The 18,305-nt window shown below is 41.3% G+C and overlaps 2 protein-coding genes and 1 long non-coding RNA gene across 3 annotated transcripts; 1 reads left to right on the top strand and 2 right to left on the bottom strand.

The window, feature by feature from the left end:
* LOC115664476 (uncharacterized) lies at positions 1 to 1,354 on the top strand. The gene is made up of 3 exons (XM_030586403.2): positions 1 to 179; positions 264 to 590; positions 861 to 1,354. Exons 1-3 carry the CDS (start codon positions 110 to 112, stop codon positions 1,007 to 1,009), a joined length of 546 nt encoding a protein of 181 aa, XP_030442263.2. The 5' UTR covers positions 1 to 109; the 3' UTR covers positions 1,010 to 1,354.
* Positions 1,355 to 12,788: 11,434 nt separating this feature from the next.
* On the bottom strand, positions 12,789 to 13,730 carry LOC130135340 (uncharacterized). Its single transcript, XR_008814761.1, has 2 exons — positions 13,350 to 13,730; positions 12,789 to 13,102 (listed from the first exon to the last, which is right to left on the bottom strand). It is a non-coding gene; the product is annotated as an uncharacterized LOC130135340 (long non-coding RNA).
* A 378-nt stretch (positions 13,731 to 14,108) lies between these two features.
* LOC115694564 (tubulin beta-1 chain) lies at positions 14,109 to 17,834 on the bottom strand. The gene is made up of 3 exons (XM_030621662.2): positions 17,331 to 17,834; positions 15,748 to 16,017; positions 14,109 to 14,978 (listed from the first exon to the last, which is right to left on the bottom strand). Exons 1-3 carry the CDS (start codon positions 17,722 to 17,724, stop codon positions 14,299 to 14,301), a joined length of 1,344 nt encoding a protein of 447 aa, XP_030477522.1. The 5' UTR covers positions 17,725 to 17,834; the 3' UTR covers positions 14,109 to 14,298.
* Positions 17,835 to 18,305: the final 471 nt, after the last annotated feature.

Raw genomic sequence — 18,305 nt, forward strand, 5'->3', positions numbered from 1 at the left:
ATTTGTTAGGCACTACTCGAAAACATTGAGAAAGAGTTCCATAAGCCTCCTCTCTAGCTCTCCCCACTCTCACCTTCTCTTCCTCTCGGAGCTTTGAATTCAGAAAACAATGGCTTCCAGCTTCTGCAACCTCGCGCTCCTCACTCTCGCCATTGCATTCTGCGTTCAAGGAACCCTAGGTACTTGTATGCGTCGTGTTATCCTGAAAAGTGTTGATGTCTTTACGTGCATCTTGATATATATGTTGGTGAGTTTATTCGCAGGAGATATTGCATGCGAGAATCTTGACCACGGGTCGTGCGCGTTCGCCGTGTCGTCCACGGGCAAGCGGTGCGTGCTCGAGAAGCAGGTGAGGAGAAGCGGGGAGGAAGCATACACGTGCCGGTCCTCGGAGATCGAGGCCGACAACCTGAAGGACTATATCGAGACCGACGAGTGCATCACCGGGTGCGGGCTCGACCGGAAGACTCTTGGGGTCTCCTCAGATTCGCTCCTCGAGTCTCACTTCACCCAAAAGCTCTGCTCCTCCGGGTGCTACGAGAACTGCCCCAACATTGTCGATCTCTACTTCAGTCTCGCCGCCGGCGAAGGTAATTACATCAACTACGTTCCCTCGTCAATAAACCAAACCACTCGTAGTCGTAGCATCCGCTTGAAAAAGAAACGTAAAGTATTACAAGCTTGTCCAATATCTTAATCCCTCACTTAACAGTTTAGAAGAGCAGATTGGATTCGCCGATTAAAGAACAGAATCTTCATCTTAAAAATTGATTTCAATAGAGATTGTACATGGTAATCCTTTAATTTTCCGATAAGTACGCCTTTTGATTCAACTGTGCGCGTAAAATTTCTTTGTGCAGGTGTGTTTCTTCCCAAACTATGCGAGGCACAAAGAGGGATTGCGCGCAGAGGAATGGCAGAGATCCGAAGCTCCGGCGACGTGGCTCCAGGACCAGTTCAACCTGTCAAGTTCATAGGTGTCGCCCCCACGATGGCGCCTTCTTACTAATCGCTTCGCTTCATTCTCCAAGGCATATCTCTGCAGAAGTTCTGTCAATAGAATAGGCTATGCGGGTTTGTTTTGATTTCATTATACTCCTCGACCGATGGTTGCCGGGCCTGCACGCTTCGCCATCTCGTCGTGTGCGTGCAGACGTGCATTGGTATACTTAAACGATGTATGCACAAAGCATTTTCGGTTGAAGTTCAAACATATAGATATCTGCAATAAGGTGCTCTATAGGAGCATCAAAGTTTATGTATTGTTCCCATTCGTGTGGTGTCTTTGCTTCAAGTTTTGTTCGTTGTCCATGGATTTTGGAAATGAATAAGAATCTGTAACGCTTATTTTGCATATTTGAAGTTGTGAAATGAGGAGAATTCTATCGTATCGCTATAAAAAAGTACACATTTTTTTTCCATCTTGGTAATTCTAGTAAGTATTGACAAATAACAACAAAATTGTTGGTTAAAAAAAATGATGGGTGAATTTTTCTTAGGTGAATTGTTGGTAATTTATTAATAATTATATGAAATTACTAATTTATTATGATAGTTTGCAATTAGTTATTTTGTACAAACTGACCAATTTTTAATCGGATAGCTTACCATTGTTTCCATTTTACTAGCTCTTTTATGAAATGATGATCCGAAACTAGAGCGATTAACCAACTTTTGTTTGGCTAAATTACCTATTATTCACGGGTCACGAACTCTCATATAGTTACCAAACAACTTTTAATTCAGCTATTCCTTTTGAGTTGTCAACTTTTATTTGTCTTGGTCAATTACCCCTTACAATTATTAACTATGAATTACCGTGACTTGTTAACTTTTCTCCCATTAATCCCATAGTTTATCCTATGTTTTTTTAGGAGAAGGCTTTTACAAATATGGTACAAGATGGGAAAAATTGATAATTTGCATGGTACTAAAAAAAAGAGTCGATAATTTCATAAAAAGTGTCGGTAAATTACCAATAAGCTATCAAGAAATCAGGTGACCTATTAGCAACCATTCACAAAATAAAGGTTTTTTTTTCCTCGAAGAGAACAATAGAATCATCCGATGGGATGAGATGAGATCCAATAAGAACAATAAAATTTTAAAAGAAAAGCGGCGATGAAGTTCCTTCTTTATTCATTTATCTAGGTATAAAGTATGAATAATGGACGATTATTCTATGGTTTGAAAATGCTTACATCATCGGAAGTAACCGATTTGGTTTACAGTTCGTTAATCAAGGATAGCCGGGTAATATCCCGCCACAATACATCAAGTAGACATCCTTGATGAGGTTTCCACACTGATTTTTTCGAATGAATGCACTTTTGGTAACATCGCAACTATGGCGTTGCATATGTTACATACGGAGGGTATTCCAAAGCTTCTGAACAGCTATCATTGTCCCAGCAATCCTTCGCGACGCCAAGAACTACCGACGCTGTCAAAGATAGTACACAGGCGTGATCAGCATCAGTACCGCAGCTCGTTTATCAGCCATCCCAACCACCTGCAATGTGATGTTAAAGCCAAAGCATGTTATATACCAACCATGCCAACATTATATCTGTCCTCATCAAATGAAGCTTTGCGTGTGGGGTCTAAGCTGATATTTTCTCTAGTAATGAATGACGAGCTCAGGTTAATTGATCATCCTTTGTACTAGAAAAAACATTCTTGATGTAAGTTGATGTACACAACGTGTGCAGAAATGTTGAATCGTGCCTGTATAGTCCTAGTTGTTCTTCTCTGTTCTCAGATTTGTAATGGGGTTACGAGCTTATTACATAATCTCTGGTAGTGCCATGTGAAGATTGTGCAATCGCGGATAGCTCCTACAAAGAGGTTTCTCAATCAATTAAAGTCTGGAATTGAATGCTCATTATTGGCAATTGATGCATACGATGTTGAAACTGTCGAGAATCTATAGCAGATCATCGGTTCATTGAAGTTATGTGTTAGGAAAAAAAATTTGTGGTGTCAATATATTGTCTTTAAATAATTGTTTGCCCCACAAAGTTGCTAATCGACAAAGTGGGGAAATCTTTATGTGAATTTCAAAAGGACACAACTATTTATGTTTTTTAATTGTAAATTCGAATTAAAAATAATTTTCAATGGGGGACAATGCACCTCTTAATTTATTTTACAAACAAACTATCAACATTAAGATTATAATTAAAGCCAACTATTGATCTATTGCTTCTAAAAAAAAGTGTTAGTTTAAATTAATTGGTGATTTATGGTTGAAATATTTTCTGATGTTTGGATCTCATTGGAAAATAATTTCAATCTCATAATTTTATCTCAGACAAAAACAAATCCAATTTTTTTTTTTTTTAAATCGAATTTTTAATCATTTTTATTTCTTTTTTTCTTTTTTTCTTTTTTTTTCAAAAAAATCGAATTTTTAATTATTTTTCTTTTTCTTTTCTTTCCTTCTATTTTTCCTCCTTCCTATGCCACAATCGGCTAGTGATGGTCACAAGTGAGCTCGAGGCCGTGCATCTCAAGATAGATGCACGAGAGATGCTCATATAGGAGGAACTCAAGAAGCTCAAAAACAGATGATTTATGTAACTTCCAAAATGATTTGGTTTGAAATAGACATTCAAGGAGATGGATCTCACAAGGACCTACTTTTGGATGATAAATTATACTTGGAGAAGAAGCTCGAGGTTAAGAATATGCCAGTGCAAGCCACAGAAGAAAGATCAAATGAGACTTCCAACTCTCGGGAAAACTTAATCACTGAGAAATGAAAGCTTGAGCAATTTTATAATGAAGGTGTGCTCTACGCTTCTATCTTATACATGCATCAAAACAAGTTTATTAGTTAAAGCAAGATGCGAAATAATTGATGCAATTTTTATATTTTTTGTTTTCTTTTATGCCGCAACAAGCAGGATCTCAAAGAAATGATAGACTAAGAGGTGCTAAAAAAAAGTGCAAGAGACTTCACTATTTTCTAGAACCGATTGAAATTCGTGCATTTCTATTTGTTTGGCGTAATTTCCTTCTTAAATTTAGCTCCTCCATTGTAGAGAATCTCAAGTCCATTTATGAACTCATGAAACCAAATGTGTATTTGTTGTCTATTCAATTCAGAGGCAAGAGGACATCTATATGAAAGGTGAGGTCCATGAGATTCAAGCCCCGAAACTAGAGAACGAGCAGCTGATGCGGACAATCACTCTCATGGAGGATAAGAGCGTACGAGAGTTGTGCTTGGGGATTCGAAGGAAAAGGAAGAAAAGCTCCAAGAGACAGAAGAGCTGAATCTCCCTCTTATCTTAAGATATATGCACATGAGATGCACGAGAGATGCACCGGCGTGTTTTCAAGGGAAAACACGTGCATTCTCATATAGGAGAAGAAGCTCAAAAACCGATGATTCATGTAATTTCCAAGAAGACTTGGTTTGAAATGGACAATCAAGGAAATGAATCTCACAAGAACTTGGAATTGAATGATGAATTATACTTCGAGAAGAAGGTTAAGAATATGACATTGCAAGACACGGACGAGACATCCAACTATCGGGAAAACTCAATCATTGAGAAACGAAAGCTTGAGCAATTTTATAATGAAGGTGTGCTCTATGCTTCTATCTTTTAGATGTATCAAAACAAGTTTATTAGTTAAAACAAGATGCAAAATATCTGATGCAATTTTTATATTTTTTTTATGCCGCAACAAGCACGATCTCAAAGAAATGACAGGCAAGAGGTGCTAAAAAAGGTGTAAGAGACTTCACCATTTTCTAGAAGTGACTGAAATTCATGCATTTCTATTTGTTTGGCGTAACTTCCTTCTTAAATTTAGTTCCTGCAATGTAGAGAATCTCATGTCCATTTCTGTACTTATGAAACCAAGCGTGTATTTGTTGTCTATTCAATTCATAGGCAAGTGGACATCCATATGGAAGGTCAGGTCTGACGCAGCATTCCGCGAGTAATTCAAGCAAAACCTTGCTTAGAGAGAAAAAATCTCGAAATTCAATATTGATGATAAGAATGTTCTGTCTTCAAAACAACCCTAAACACCCTTTTATAGGGGTTAAACCTAATTACAATAGGAAACCTAATCATAATAGGAAAGTTACCTAATCTAAATTGGAAACCTAATCATAATAGGAAAGTTACCTAATCTGAATTGGAAACCTAATCATAATAGGAAAGTTACCTAATCTAAATTGGAAAGCGTAAAACATCAAAATTAGAAACTGCCTTTTTAAATTAACTCATAAAAAATATCGATGTCGTCGATGGTCCACTTGGTTCTAGTCACATCACCTGTTTCGCCTTCTGTTTGGACTTCGCTGTCCAATCGCCCGTAAACGCACCACTAATAGATTCCGCATCATTCTCCTCCACTTGAAAAGAACTCGTCCTCGAATTAAAATCGGGATCTGGATATAACGGCTCGTGGACTCATGAAACGGTGACAAATCAAGAACATTAAAAGTGTTGGATATGCCCATGCTATGTGGAAGGTCTATAACATAAGCATTATCGTTGATTTTCTTGCTGACAACATAAGGTCCATACTTCTTTGGCTATAATTTACTTTAAGATCCAGCTGGTAATCGCTCTTTACGAAGAAAAATCATGACACTTGATCACCTACGCAAACACCTTCCGTAGTGCTTATCTCTTCTTGCTTTATACTTTGATTAGTTTCCTCCGACTTCTATTTGACTTCACGATGCACCTCCACAATCTATTTAGCCATATGATCCGCTGTTACACTTTTATCCGCTTTCTTAGGCGACCTGCCAATAGAACTATGAACTGCATTATTATAAGCAAACTCTGCTTGTGATAAAGCAACATCCCATTGCGCCCGGCTTATCTCCACAAATGCTTCGAATCAAGTTTCCCGAGTTCTATTAACCACCTCTGTTTGCCCATCGATCTGGGTGAGTGTGCTCACTGAAATTCAAAGATGAATCAAACAGTTTCCATAAAGTCCGCCAAAAATGCCCTAGAAATTTACTATCCTTATCTGAGGTAATAGACTTGGGCACACAATGCAAACGAACCACTTCCTTAAAGAATAATCTGGCCACACTTACTGCATCAGAAGTTTTCCTACAAGGAATGAAGTGCGCCATCTTGGAAAATCTGTCAACCACAACGAAAACAGAATCCACGCCTTTTTGTGTCCGTGGTAAACCAAGCACAAAATCCATAGACAGATCTTCCCATATATTGTTAGGAACAGGTAAAGGCATATACAGGCCTATATTCTTAGATTGACCCTTAGCAGTCTGGCAAACATAACACTTTTGTACGTACCTACTGACATCTCTACGCAACTGGGGCCAGTAAAATCGCTCCCGGACTGCAGCAATAGTTTTATCACGACCTAGATATGCAGCTAATCCACCATCATGTAAATCACGAATTACCTTCTCTCGTAATGATGTTCGAGGAAGGCAAAGCTGGTTGCTACGCATCAAATAGCCATTCTGAACATAAAATTCTTGTACAGGTTGACCAGCAGCACATGACTCCCAAATTTTTCCAAAGTCATCATCATCTGCATAAGAGTCTTTCAACTGCTCAAACCCCAAGATGTCTTGGCTTAATATAATTAACAAGCCAGCTCTCATACTCAATGCATCTGCTACGACATTATGCACACCTGACTTGTGCTGTAATCTGAAAGGAAATTTTTGCAAGAATTGACACCATCGCGCATCCATATCTTTGCTAATCCTCTTGACTATTCGGATACTTCAAAGCTTCATGATCGAGAATAAAAGACAAATTCTTTCCTAATTAAATAATGCTCCCAGGTCTTCAAAGCTCTTACGACAGAATAGAATTCTTTATCATAAGTGCTCCACTTACGCCTTGCGTCGAGTTTCTCACTAAAATAGCAAACTGAGTCTGCGCTCTTGAGATAAAACAGCTCTATACCCCTCCATTAGCATCACAGTCCACTTCAAACAGGTTTATCAAAACCGGGTAAAGCAAGAACAGGTACGATTACATAACTTCTCCTTCAAAATAGCAAAACTATTCTCGGCTTCCTCTCCCTACGAAATTTGCCTTTCTTCATACATTCGTAATTGGGGCTGCGATAGTACTAAAATTCTTAATAAATCGCCGATAAAAAGTAGCCAACCCATGAAAACTCCTAACGTCAGAAACTGTTTTAGGAGTCGGCCACTCTCTGATTGCTCTTACCTTTGCCTCATCTACCTCTATTCCTTGCGGTAATAATAAATCCAAAGAATAACAGTTTATTAATTAAAAAGCTGCACTTCTTAAGATTAATATATAGCTTATTAATCTGCAAAGTCATCAACACCTCCCTTAAATGCATGGATGATCCTCCTCGGTCTTACTATAAATCAGGATATCATCAAAATAAACTACAACAAATTTGCCAATAAAGATTTGAACTTTGATTCATAAGCCTCATGAAAGTGCTTGGAGCATTGGAAAGTCCGAAAAGCATCACCAACCATTCGTACAACCCCTCCTTTGTTTTGAAAGCTGTCTTCCACTCATCTCCGGGCCGAATCCGAATCTAATGGTATCCATTCTTCAAATCCAGCTTCGAAAACCACTTAGCACCTTGCAACCTATCCAACATGTCATCCAATCTTGGAATTGGAAACTTGTAACCCACGGTTATTTTATTAATAGCCCTGCTATCTACACACATCCGCCAACTCCCATCTTTCTTAGGAGTCAACAAGGCCAGAACAGCACATGGGCTCATGCTATTCGAATGTGTCCCTTCGCAACAACTCCTCCACCTTCTCTTTTAGAATCTCGCTCTCTTTTGGACTCATCCTGTAGTGTGGTAAATTTGGAGACTAGCACCGGGGAATTAAGTCTATATGGTCTTGAATATCGCGCATAGGCGGCAACCCATCTGGAATCTCTTCGAGGCATCGGTTCGCTAAATTCCTTCAATAAAGGTTTAACCGATTCGGGCTGCTCCTCCACTTGTAATTCAGCCTCGGTCTCAATTGTTTGTTTCACGACCCGGCACGTGAATACATGAGTCTCCTTAACCTCGGCTTCAAATTTCCTCGTAAGGGTAAGCAAATTATTTTCAGTGATTGTTTTCCTTTGTTCTTCGATAAGCGATACGTATACTTCACTCCATCCTTCACGAGGTTATCTGATTACTTATTCCCGAATGCTGAGCATCTACGTCAAATTGCCACGATCTCCCAAATAACACATGGCATACATCCATGTCTACTACATCACAATACAGCTCATCATGATATTTACCGATAGAGAATGGAATTTTGCATCGTTCAGTCACATGAATACTTTCCGCTCCAGATTTAATCCATCCTAACGTATAGGGATTAGGATGCTTCTCCACGGGTATCCCCAGCTTCCTCACTACCTCCTTCCCAATGATATTCTCCATACTTCCACTATCAATAACCACAGCAAAGATCTTTCCCAGAATGGTGCACCTGGTTCGGAATAACTGATGGCGCTGCGAATCATCTTCTTGTTTTGGGGCCAACATCATTCTCACTACCTCCTTCCCAATGATATTCTGCATACTTCCACTATCAATAACCACAACAAAGATCTTTCCCAGAATGGTGCACCTGGTTCGGAATAACTAATAGCGCTGCGAATCATCTTCTTGTTTTGGGGCCAACATCATTCTACGCACCGCACAGTTTACTTGCTCCTCTTCTTCATCTTCAAAATCATCGTCCTCACCATCCGGCGCACAGCAATATCCACATTCATCCTCTTCTCTCGCTGCTACGTTTACGGTCTTTTTCTGAGGGCATTCATTAGAACGGTGCCCAGGCTGATTACACCTATAACACTTTATCACAGCTAGTTTAGTATAAGGGTTAGGGTTCGCAGTTTTCTGTGCTTGCGTTCCCTTATCCCTCGGCTCGTTCATAGAGCGTTTTCTACCGCCTTATCTTCTTGATTTCGCCCTACGTTAAGCGATTATTGGAATTGCTCTTTTCTGACTGCTCGAAGCTGCTACCTCGATAATTTTCGTAGCCTCTTCTTCCCTGTCTTCTTGCATCAATTCCGCCTTTATCGCCATATTCTTCGCTTCAGTTAAATTTCGTAGAAATTGCACTCCAATTTTATCTCGAATGAAGGGTTTCAAACCATCGAGATATCGGGCCACTTGCTGTCCCTCCGTCTCTGATAAATTATTCCGCTCCACCAATCTCATAAATTCGGCCGTATACTCATGCACAGTCCGATTGCCCTGCTGGCAACGTTGGTATTGCTGGAACATAATCTGCTCATAGTCGGGTGGAAGGAATTCTTGCTTCAGCAGACCTCCTCATCCTAGTCCAAGTTCGAACTCTCTCTTTCCCTTCTCGTTCCCTCCTATTCTGTAATCTCTCCCACCATGCAGACGCACCGCCCTTTAATCTACAAGCTACTAACCGCACCCTTTTCTCACCAGGGATCTCCATATAGTCGAAAAATCTATCTATATCAGCAAGCCAATCCAGAAATTCTTCTATGCCCAGACTACCATTAAAATAAGGGATATCGACTTTCAATTTAAAATCGTTACCTTCACGATCGTCATAGCGTCGTCTTCCATCTCTCCGATCATATCCTCTTTGAAATCCTCCATGACGACGTCTGCCGCCATAATCAGCACGTTTCTCATCAAAATTTTCAGTTTCTTCTTCTTCCGAACTCTCTGAAAACAAAGGGTTGAACTGCCTGCGGACAGGAACAGGCCTATCAACAGGATCACCGCGAGCAAGATCTGCACCCGGCCTTCTGTCGTTCCGCCGATTTTGGTTCACATCAACGCCGAGACCTTCGAATTGTTCTGTTAACTCGTCAAATCGTTCTTCGAAACGACAAAGACTTTGATCGAATCGTTGATCCAAGCGTTCCATTAAAGCGCCTTTGCTCCAAAGCGTTGCGGCGCGTCGTCCCCAGGGTTGGGGCTCCAGTCTCGAGCATCGTCACGAAGACCACCGCCAGTCGCCATAGGCTTTGATACCACCTGACGCAGCGTTCCGCGAATAATTCAAGCAAAGCCTTGCTTAGAGAGAAAAAATCTCGAAATTCAATATTGATGATAAGAATGTTCTGTCTTCAAAACAACCCTAAACACCCTTTTATAGGGGTTAAACCTAATTACAATAGGAAACCTAATCATAATAGGAAAGTTACCTAATCTAAATTGAAAACCTAATCATAATAGGAAAGTTATCCAATCTGAATTGGAAACCTAATCATAATAGGAAAGTTACCTAATCTAAATTGGAAAGCGTAAAACATCAAAATTAGGAAACTGCCTTTTTAAATTAACTCATAAAAAATATCCGATGTCGTCGATCGGGTCCACCGGTTCTAGTCACATCACTGTTTCGCCTTCCGTTTGGACTTCTGCCTGTCCAATCGATCCAGAAACGCACCACTAATAAATTTCGCATCAAGGTCCGTGAGATTTAGGCGTTGAAACTAGAGAACGAGCAGCTGATGCGAACAATCACTCTCATGGAGGATAAGGAGACTAAACTTCTAAAGCAGGAGTTGTACTCGGGAATTCGAAAGAAAAGGAAGAAAAGCTCAAGAAGAGCTGAATCTCCCGCTCATCTCAAGATAGATGCACGAGAGATACACGGGCAAGTTTTCGAGGGGAAAACACGCACATTTGCATATAGGAGGAACTGCAAGAAGCTAAAAAACCGATGATTTATGTAACTTCCAAAAAGACTTGGTTTGAAATGGACAATCGGGGATATGAATCGGCAAAAGAACACTACAAGTGCCATAACTTGTGTACGGCGCTTACTTTGGTGCCATAATTTTTTTTTGGATCACTTTAGTGCTAAAATTTTTGAAAAACGATCACTTAAGTGCTAAAATTTTTGAAAATGATCACTTAAGTGCCAACTCCGGTGTCGTACACAATTTTTCGCCGAAATCCGACGTGGCATTTTTTTATTAATTTCTGAAGCTAACGTGGCTCGCCGGAGATTGGCACTTAAGTGATCGTTTTTCAAAAAATTTAGCACTTAAATGATCGTTTTTAAAAATTTTAGCACTTAAGTGATCGTTTTTCAAAAATTTTAGCACCGAGTGATCCAAAAAAACTTATGACACTTAAGTGATCGTTTTCCTCCGACTTGGCACCAAAGTGATCCGAAAAAAAGTTATAGCACCAAAGTGATCTCCGTACACAAGTTATGACACTTATAGTGTCCTTTTGCCGATATGAATCTCATAAGGACCAGGAATTGGATGATGAATTATACTCGGAGAAGAAGCTCGAGGTTAAGAATATGATATTGCAAGACACGGAAGAAATATCAAACGAGTCTTTCAATTCTTGGGAAAACTTAATCGCTGAGAAACGAAAGCTTGAGCAATGTTATAACGAACGTGTGCTCTACGGTTCAATCTTTTAGATGCATCAAAACAAGTTTATTAGTTAAAGCAAGATGCGAAATATCTAATGCAAGTTTTAAATTTAATTTTATGTCGCAACAAGCACGATCTCAAAGAAATGACAGGTAAGAGGTGCTAAAAAAAAGTGTTAAGAGACTTCACCATTTTCTAGAAGTAACTGAAATTCGTGCATTTCTATTTGTTTGACGTAATTTCCTTCTTAAATTTAGCTTCTGCATTGTAGAGAATCTCAAGTCCTTTTATGAACTCATGAAACCAAATGTATATTTGTTGTTTATTCAATTTAGAGTCATCTGGATGGTCAGGTCCGTGAGATTCAAACACCGAAACTAGATAACGAGCGGCTGAGGCGGACAATCACTCTCATTGTCCCAGAACGAGAAGGTGATTCCCCACTTGAGCCCAAACTTCATCCAAGATCCAAGCCCATAGTGCTCTCAATTAGCCTGGCCCACCCAATTCTAGAACATCAGTCCAGTCTTCTTTCCATTAACACTGTAGTCGAGCAAACAAAGGTGAGAGGTTTTTCTTTTTTCTTTCCTTTTTGCCATACAGATTTAGAGCTCAACTATTTGCTAAATAGAAGTGCTATTTGTGCAATTACATTTTCTTAAAACTCTTAGGAATTTTCAGTTCGATTAGTACCCAGTATGCAATCGTACTGTCCATATGTCTAGAGTAAAATTCGATCGGTAGGATAGTAGACGTGACCCTCAATATAAAACATGATGGAACATGAAATATATTATATCGAACCAAACACTCATAAAGCCAATCAATTCCTTGGAGTGAACAATTAACCTATAGCATTACGAATTAGCAGGACAGATTTTAATGACGACATTTGACATGATGTGGACAATTTATCTTTGACCTGACCAAAAAGGCGGATTTAATCTAATCGAAGAAAACTATCATAGATATCGACATTGCACCGTATAAGTGAAAGAACACATCTAATGATTGCTACTGATCGTAACAACATCGTCCCCCCGACAAAAATGATCTTTCCACCTTTTGATATGTTGTCATTAATCACATACATGCTTGGATCGCTCAATCCTCGCACATGGAGAAGAGTTTGGCCATCTCAGAAAAACACACTCAGAAGCCAAAAGTTTCATAAGCAGATCAATTAGGTATCAAAGAAGAAAAGGCATTTCTTTGTTTAATCTGAAATGGAGTGCAACACGTTGATTCACAGTGCAACAGGACATTCGCTTCCGATTAGGTAGAGAACCTTTCTAACCCGAAGAGCTTCTAATCTCTCCGACCTAAGAAAGAAATACCAGACAAATTCAAACCTATCACTACAACACCAACTGACATTTTAAGCTAATACGAAAACGAAATGACACTTGAGATGCACTTCCTTCGGGGAGATGCGAATACATCTTATTATGTTTCAAAGCACACGGACATCATTGGTTCTGCGACGGGAGTAGCTGTCATTCATGGTGGAGACATTCTAACGCGCAGTCGGACAGGCAGAGGTCCTTCGGAAACGCGTGCCTGCAATTCCTATTATAGCAACCCGTCATGCAAAGTCTTCTGGGAAATTCTGGTGAGGGCGTCGGGCCCCTCAAACAATTCTCCGTGCCGCTGCACCCAAGGGCCGTCGACGCCATCGACGACAGGACGCAGCTGATGAGGACCAGCATCGCAACCGTTTTGTTAGCCATTGCTCTGTTCTGCCATCGGAAACAAACGAAGAATACATGTGAGTTTGACGGATCTCGTCTCTCTAGAAATGATCAAATTATACTGATGCATCATGTAAGCGTAATTCCATCGATACGGGTGATACGAATTCTTAATTTTGCCGGAGTGCGGCCAAGTGAAAAGATTAGTTGATAGAGGTATGATAACATCGTCCAAACAATGTGCATGACGTACTTTTGGTTTCTACTTTCCCTAAGAGAAGTGCAGAATCAATACCAGTCTCTGGTTTAGCCTCTTCACGTGATACTTTTCCGTGCTCTTCAAAGATCCACAGCTCACCTGGGGATTGCGGACTATTTGTGCTCTTGCAGCATAACGTGAAGACAGGAATTATGGAGAGTTTCTACAAAGAGGTTTTCAATTTCATTAATGAAGACGGACAATAAGTGCTCATTAAGAATGTCAAAACCGCCGCGACTTTAATCCATTAGAGTGACAAGAAGATCATAAAACTGAGTTCTTCTTCATTTGCCATTTGAAAATGTAGCTATTCTTAACCTTTTTTCGTACCGCTGTTTGGATGCACAAACTGAAAGAACACGGCAAGGCTCGACCTCAGCGTGGTCGTGCGCCTATTCACCATTTATCTCGATTCGCCTATTCACTTTACTCAAAACTCTATGATCTAAGGATGGCACCAACAAAGCGGCCTGTAGATGAGCTCATTGATTTAGGGCATTTTGACGGTACGATATTACCGAAAATCGTGATTTTAGGAAGAGGAAAGAAGAAATTTATCAATTGCCGAAGAACTTACAGAGCTAGTTCTTTCTCATGTTGCTAGGCTCTTTGCTTCGAGTTACGATTTTAGTTAACATACATAAATTTGGAAAGAAAGCACACTCCAATAGTACTTCATAAGATAGGTCGAAATGTTGTTGGCTGAACACACTGCACGTACAAAATTGAGAAACAAAATGCCATCAACACTTTCCTCAAAATAAGCAAAGCATCGCTTCACAATGGCCACAAACATAACGGAAAATTTAGGTCTCATTACAGCAAATTCACTAACTAGTTAAGACAGCACAAAGGTAAAACCAACTGCAGGACATATTCATCCCCAGTGCCACAATTCAAACGCCCAAATAAGCCATTCAGGAAAAAGGTAAACAAAATCCACACAAAATATGAGATTTTAGAGACTTGCTATAGGAAAAGCACTCTACGCTTCTTCCTGAATTTCTTCCTCGTCCTCATATTCATAACCCTCCTCATCAGCTGTCGCATCCTGGTACTGCTGGTACTCGGAGACCAGATCGTTCATGTTACTCTCAGCCTCAGTGAACTCCATCTCGTCCATGCCTTCGCCGGTGTACCAATGCAAGAAAGCCTTCCTGCGGAACATAGCAGTGAACTGCTCGCTCACCCGGCGGAACATTTCTTGAATGGAGGTGGAGTTTCCAATGAAAGTGGATGCCATCTTCAGACCAGTCGGAGGAATGTCACACACAGTCGACTTGACGTTGTTTGGTATCCACTCCACAAAGTAGGATGAGTTCTTGTTTTGCACATTAATCATCTGCTCGTCTACTTCCTTGGTGCTCATCTTGCCACGGAACATCGCTGAGGCAGTGAGATAACGGCCATGGCGTGGATCTGCAGCACACATCATGTTTTTCGCGTCCCACATTTGCTGAGTGAGCTCAGGAACAGTGAGGGCTCGGTATTGTTGGGACCCACGAGATGTGAGCGGAGCAAACCCAACCATGAAGAAGTGCAAACGAGGGAATGGGATGAGGTTGACTGCAAGCTTGCGGAGGTCAGAGTTGAGTTGGCCAGGGAAACGCAAGCAGCATGTGACTCCACTCATGGTCGCAGATATGAGGTGATTCAAGTCTCCAACTGAAATGAGAACAATGGAGATCAAACGTCTCAGCAGAATTAAGTCAAAGATGTATTTAACCAGTTGATTAAATCAAACTACTGAACTCTTAATAAGGTACTAGCCAAAAGATACTATATGACCCACAATCAAGAACTTGAGAGCGACAGTATTAAGATATGGGGTCCAACTGCCCACAGCATGTTGGGAAAAAACATCCGCCAGAGACAACTGGATGCTATGGCCCAAAGGTAACAGACTGACAAAGCACATGTGGAAAGGCTTGACTTCTAAGTGATCCAAGGTATCTCATTTAACATGCCAGATCCAGGTCTCAGCATGTGGGGTTCCAAGCAACCACTGGATAAGTATATAAAAAGGAATATTCTGAACCAACAGATCATAGCTATGATAAACTTATCATAAATAGTCAGAATGGAACTACTTCCAAGAAAACCTCCACATGGGATCACATATTCCTGAGATTAATAAACAGAAAACAAATAGATAATAGCACTAAAGTGCACTTTACTACAGGGATATAACAACAGAAATTGCTAGGAGAGTGAAGAAAAAGAAGTATTGAAATTCCGGCCGTTATATGCAGTCAAATAGATTAGGTAGTGCCTGTTCTCATTCTGAAGTCCAAAAACTTCAGAATCTGAACTAAAGAAGATATGCAATTGGATTTTGCATTAATCTAGACTGGACAACTAAACAATTGCAATTTGGTCCAATAGCTAAAAAACAAAAAGGCCTTCTCTAGCACAGCCAAAAGGAGATACTTACAGCTAGGCGTAGTGAGCTTCAAAGTCCGGAAGCAAATATCATAGAGTGCCTCATTGTCCAAAACCATGCATTCATCTGCATTCTCAACAAGCTGATGAACAGAAAGAGTTGCATTGTAGGGTTCAACGACGGTGTCGGACACCTTAGGGGAAGGGAACACAGAGAAAGTAAGCATCATTCTATCAGGATATTCTTCACGGATCTTAGAGATGAGGAGTGTTCCCATGCCAGATCCAGTTCCACCACCCAGAGAGTGGCAAACCTGGAAACCTGAAATCAATAAACAAACAAGGATTCAGCTTCATTTATAACAAACAAGCAGTCACTTAAGCAAAACAGAATAGCAGCTTAATAGGGGGGAAGAAATCGGTAACCATCTCTAGCACTCAAATGAGGAAGTGCAACAAGCAATGTCGGCAAACACAAAAAGCACTCTCTAAAGCATCATAAAAGAATGCAGCTCAAGTTAAAAAGGGTTGAACTGATGAAGCATACGAGTCACATCTGAGATAGAAAGCCTGACATTAAAGCATTCTAATGTTGTAACCACATGACGGAAAATAAGTCCAGACATGCTCCCACACAATTGCTTAACCTCTGAACTTTCCAATTAGAAATGCATTCTACCTTATGGCAGCTGCCCACTTAAACTTGCAAGTAAGTAGAACCATTACGAGCGAGGGCAACAAGCAATGTCTCCACATACAAAAGCACTAATTTTTACAGCACCAAAAAGCAATACAGCTCGCACTAACGATCAAGCATTCAAGATTGATTATACTGAAAATGTAAACGGTTTCAATGAGAATTCTTTCTCTTCAAACAAAAATGGGGACAGCACCGAGTAAAATCAACAGGCATCAAGGCAAATTGATGAAGTCTAGCAAATGATAATGAACTCAAACTGACCAATGTCAAACGAAGATCTAGCAGATAACTCACAACTGATAATGATAGTGCAAGAGGGCCACTGAAACACTGTAATCGAATCCAAACGACTTCCAAAGGGCAGTATCATTGACAAAACCGTTGGAAATTTTGCAGCTAGAAACACTTACCGACTCATGCGCAGCGCACAGTAACCACTCACGAGTAACTCACGCCCGAGACACATTCTAAAATCAGCAGATCGCAAACAAAAACTACACGACGGCTCCATTTTAACGGATAAATCTCCAACACACTCCCTTCAGGTCGATAAATCAGCAGGTGAAACAGAATTGAACGGCCAGAAATGCTTCAAGAAAGTGATTTCAACAAACGGAACGCACAGGTCGGAAGCAATCAGCGCCGAAAATTGCTTACTACCTTCACAGCAACCGACCATAAGCAGGAAACCCGTCCATCGCACACAAATCTACACACTAAACCACTGACTCTGCGAATCGACACGCACGAGACGCGTTTCAAAAGTAGCAGATCGAGAAAAAACAAACAGAGCTAGAGGACAAGGCATGAACCGCGAACAATGCCTAAGCCGAATCAAAACCTAGTTCCCACGGAGAGCTCAACAGAGCATCCACCGAACCGAAAGCAAAACTTCTCCGATGAACAGCGGAGACCAGACCGAGCACCACCATTACCTTGCAAGCAGTCGCAGTTCTCAGCCTCCTTCCTCACGACGTCGAGCACGGAGTCGATCAGCTCGGCGCCCTCGGTGTAGTGGCCCTTGGCCCAGTTGTTGCCGGCGCCGGACTGGCCGAACACGAAGTTGTCCGGGCGGAAGATCTGGCCGTACGGCCCAGATCTGACGCTGTCCATGGTGCCGGGCTCCAGATCCATGAGGACGGCGCGGGGGACGAAGCGGCCGCAGCTCGCCTCGTTGTAGTAGACATTGACGCGCTCGAGCTGCAGGTCGTTGTCCCCCTGGTACCGGCCGGTGGAGTCGATGCCGTGCTCGGCGCAGACCACCTCCCAGAACTTGGCGCCGATCTGGTTGCCGCACTGGCCGCCCTGGATGTGCAGGATCTCACGCATCTTCGAGAAGAGAGAGAAAGAGTGAGGCGGAGGTTCGGGACTGTAGTGAGAGAAAGCAACCTGAGCTTTGTGTGTGTTTCTTCTTCTGCTGCAGAGAGAGTATGGGGGCCTGAGAAAGGAAGGGCGTTACGTTATATAGGAAGAAGGAGACGGAAGGGGGTGGGCGCCGTTAGGGATTTGACGGCCGTTTGGTTTGAGTGGGAATTCGAAATTTGAAAAAAGAAATGATAAAACGAGGACTGTTGCTGCGCCTCGCTCCTTGGGAATTGCGAGGGGAGGGTCGCGGGGGGTTCGGACCACGCGCGTTGCTCCGGCGGGTGGACGGCACGCGCTCCGGCGAGTGGGGTCGCAGGGCGCATGTGCCGAGCCGAATCGAACCTGAAAAGTGGAAAGGGTGTTGAGACAAATTAAAGAATAATTGAGATTACCATAATAATCTAACTGGCAGTATAATAATAATAACGCTGATAATATTAATAATAATTGTGACAACATACAAGGAAACACTTGAGCAAAAGTGGGCCACCGATGAAAATTGACATTCAAGAATTATTGAAGGCCCTAGGGATAATGACAGGTGA

Source organism: Syzygium oleosum, unplaced genomic scaffold (genome assembly GCF_021117445.2).
Source record: "Syzygium oleosum isolate NSW1041296 unplaced genomic scaffold, Sole_v2.1 Sole_v2.31, whole genome shotgun sequence".
Lineage (NCBI taxonomy): Eukaryota > Viridiplantae > Streptophyta > Magnoliopsida > Myrtales > Myrtaceae > Syzygium > Syzygium oleosum.

Coding starts and splice junctions, on each gene's coding strand:
- LOC115664476 (XM_030586403.2), top strand. CDS start 110: ATGGCTTCCAGCTTCTGCAACCTCGCGCTCCTCACTCTCGCCATTGCA. Junction 180..263: donor CTGCGTTCAAGGAACCCTAG/GTACTTGTATGC, acceptor GTTTATTCGCAG/GAGATATTGCATGCGAGAAT. Junction 591..860: donor CAGTCTCGCCGCCGGCGAAG/GTAATTACATCA, acceptor TTCTTTGTGCAG/GTGTGTTTCTTCCCAAACTA.
- LOC115694564 (XM_030621662.2), bottom strand. CDS start 17,724: ATGCGTGAGATCCTGCACATCCAGGGCGGCCAGTGCGGCAACCAGATC. Junction 16,018..17,330: donor GAACTGCGACTGCTTGCAAG/GTAATGGTGGTG, acceptor TATTGATTTCAG/GTTTCCAGGTTTGCCACTCT. Junction 14,979..15,747: donor GAAGCTCACTACGCCTAGCT/GTAAGTATCTCC, acceptor TTCTCATTTCAG/TTGGAGACTTGAATCACCTC.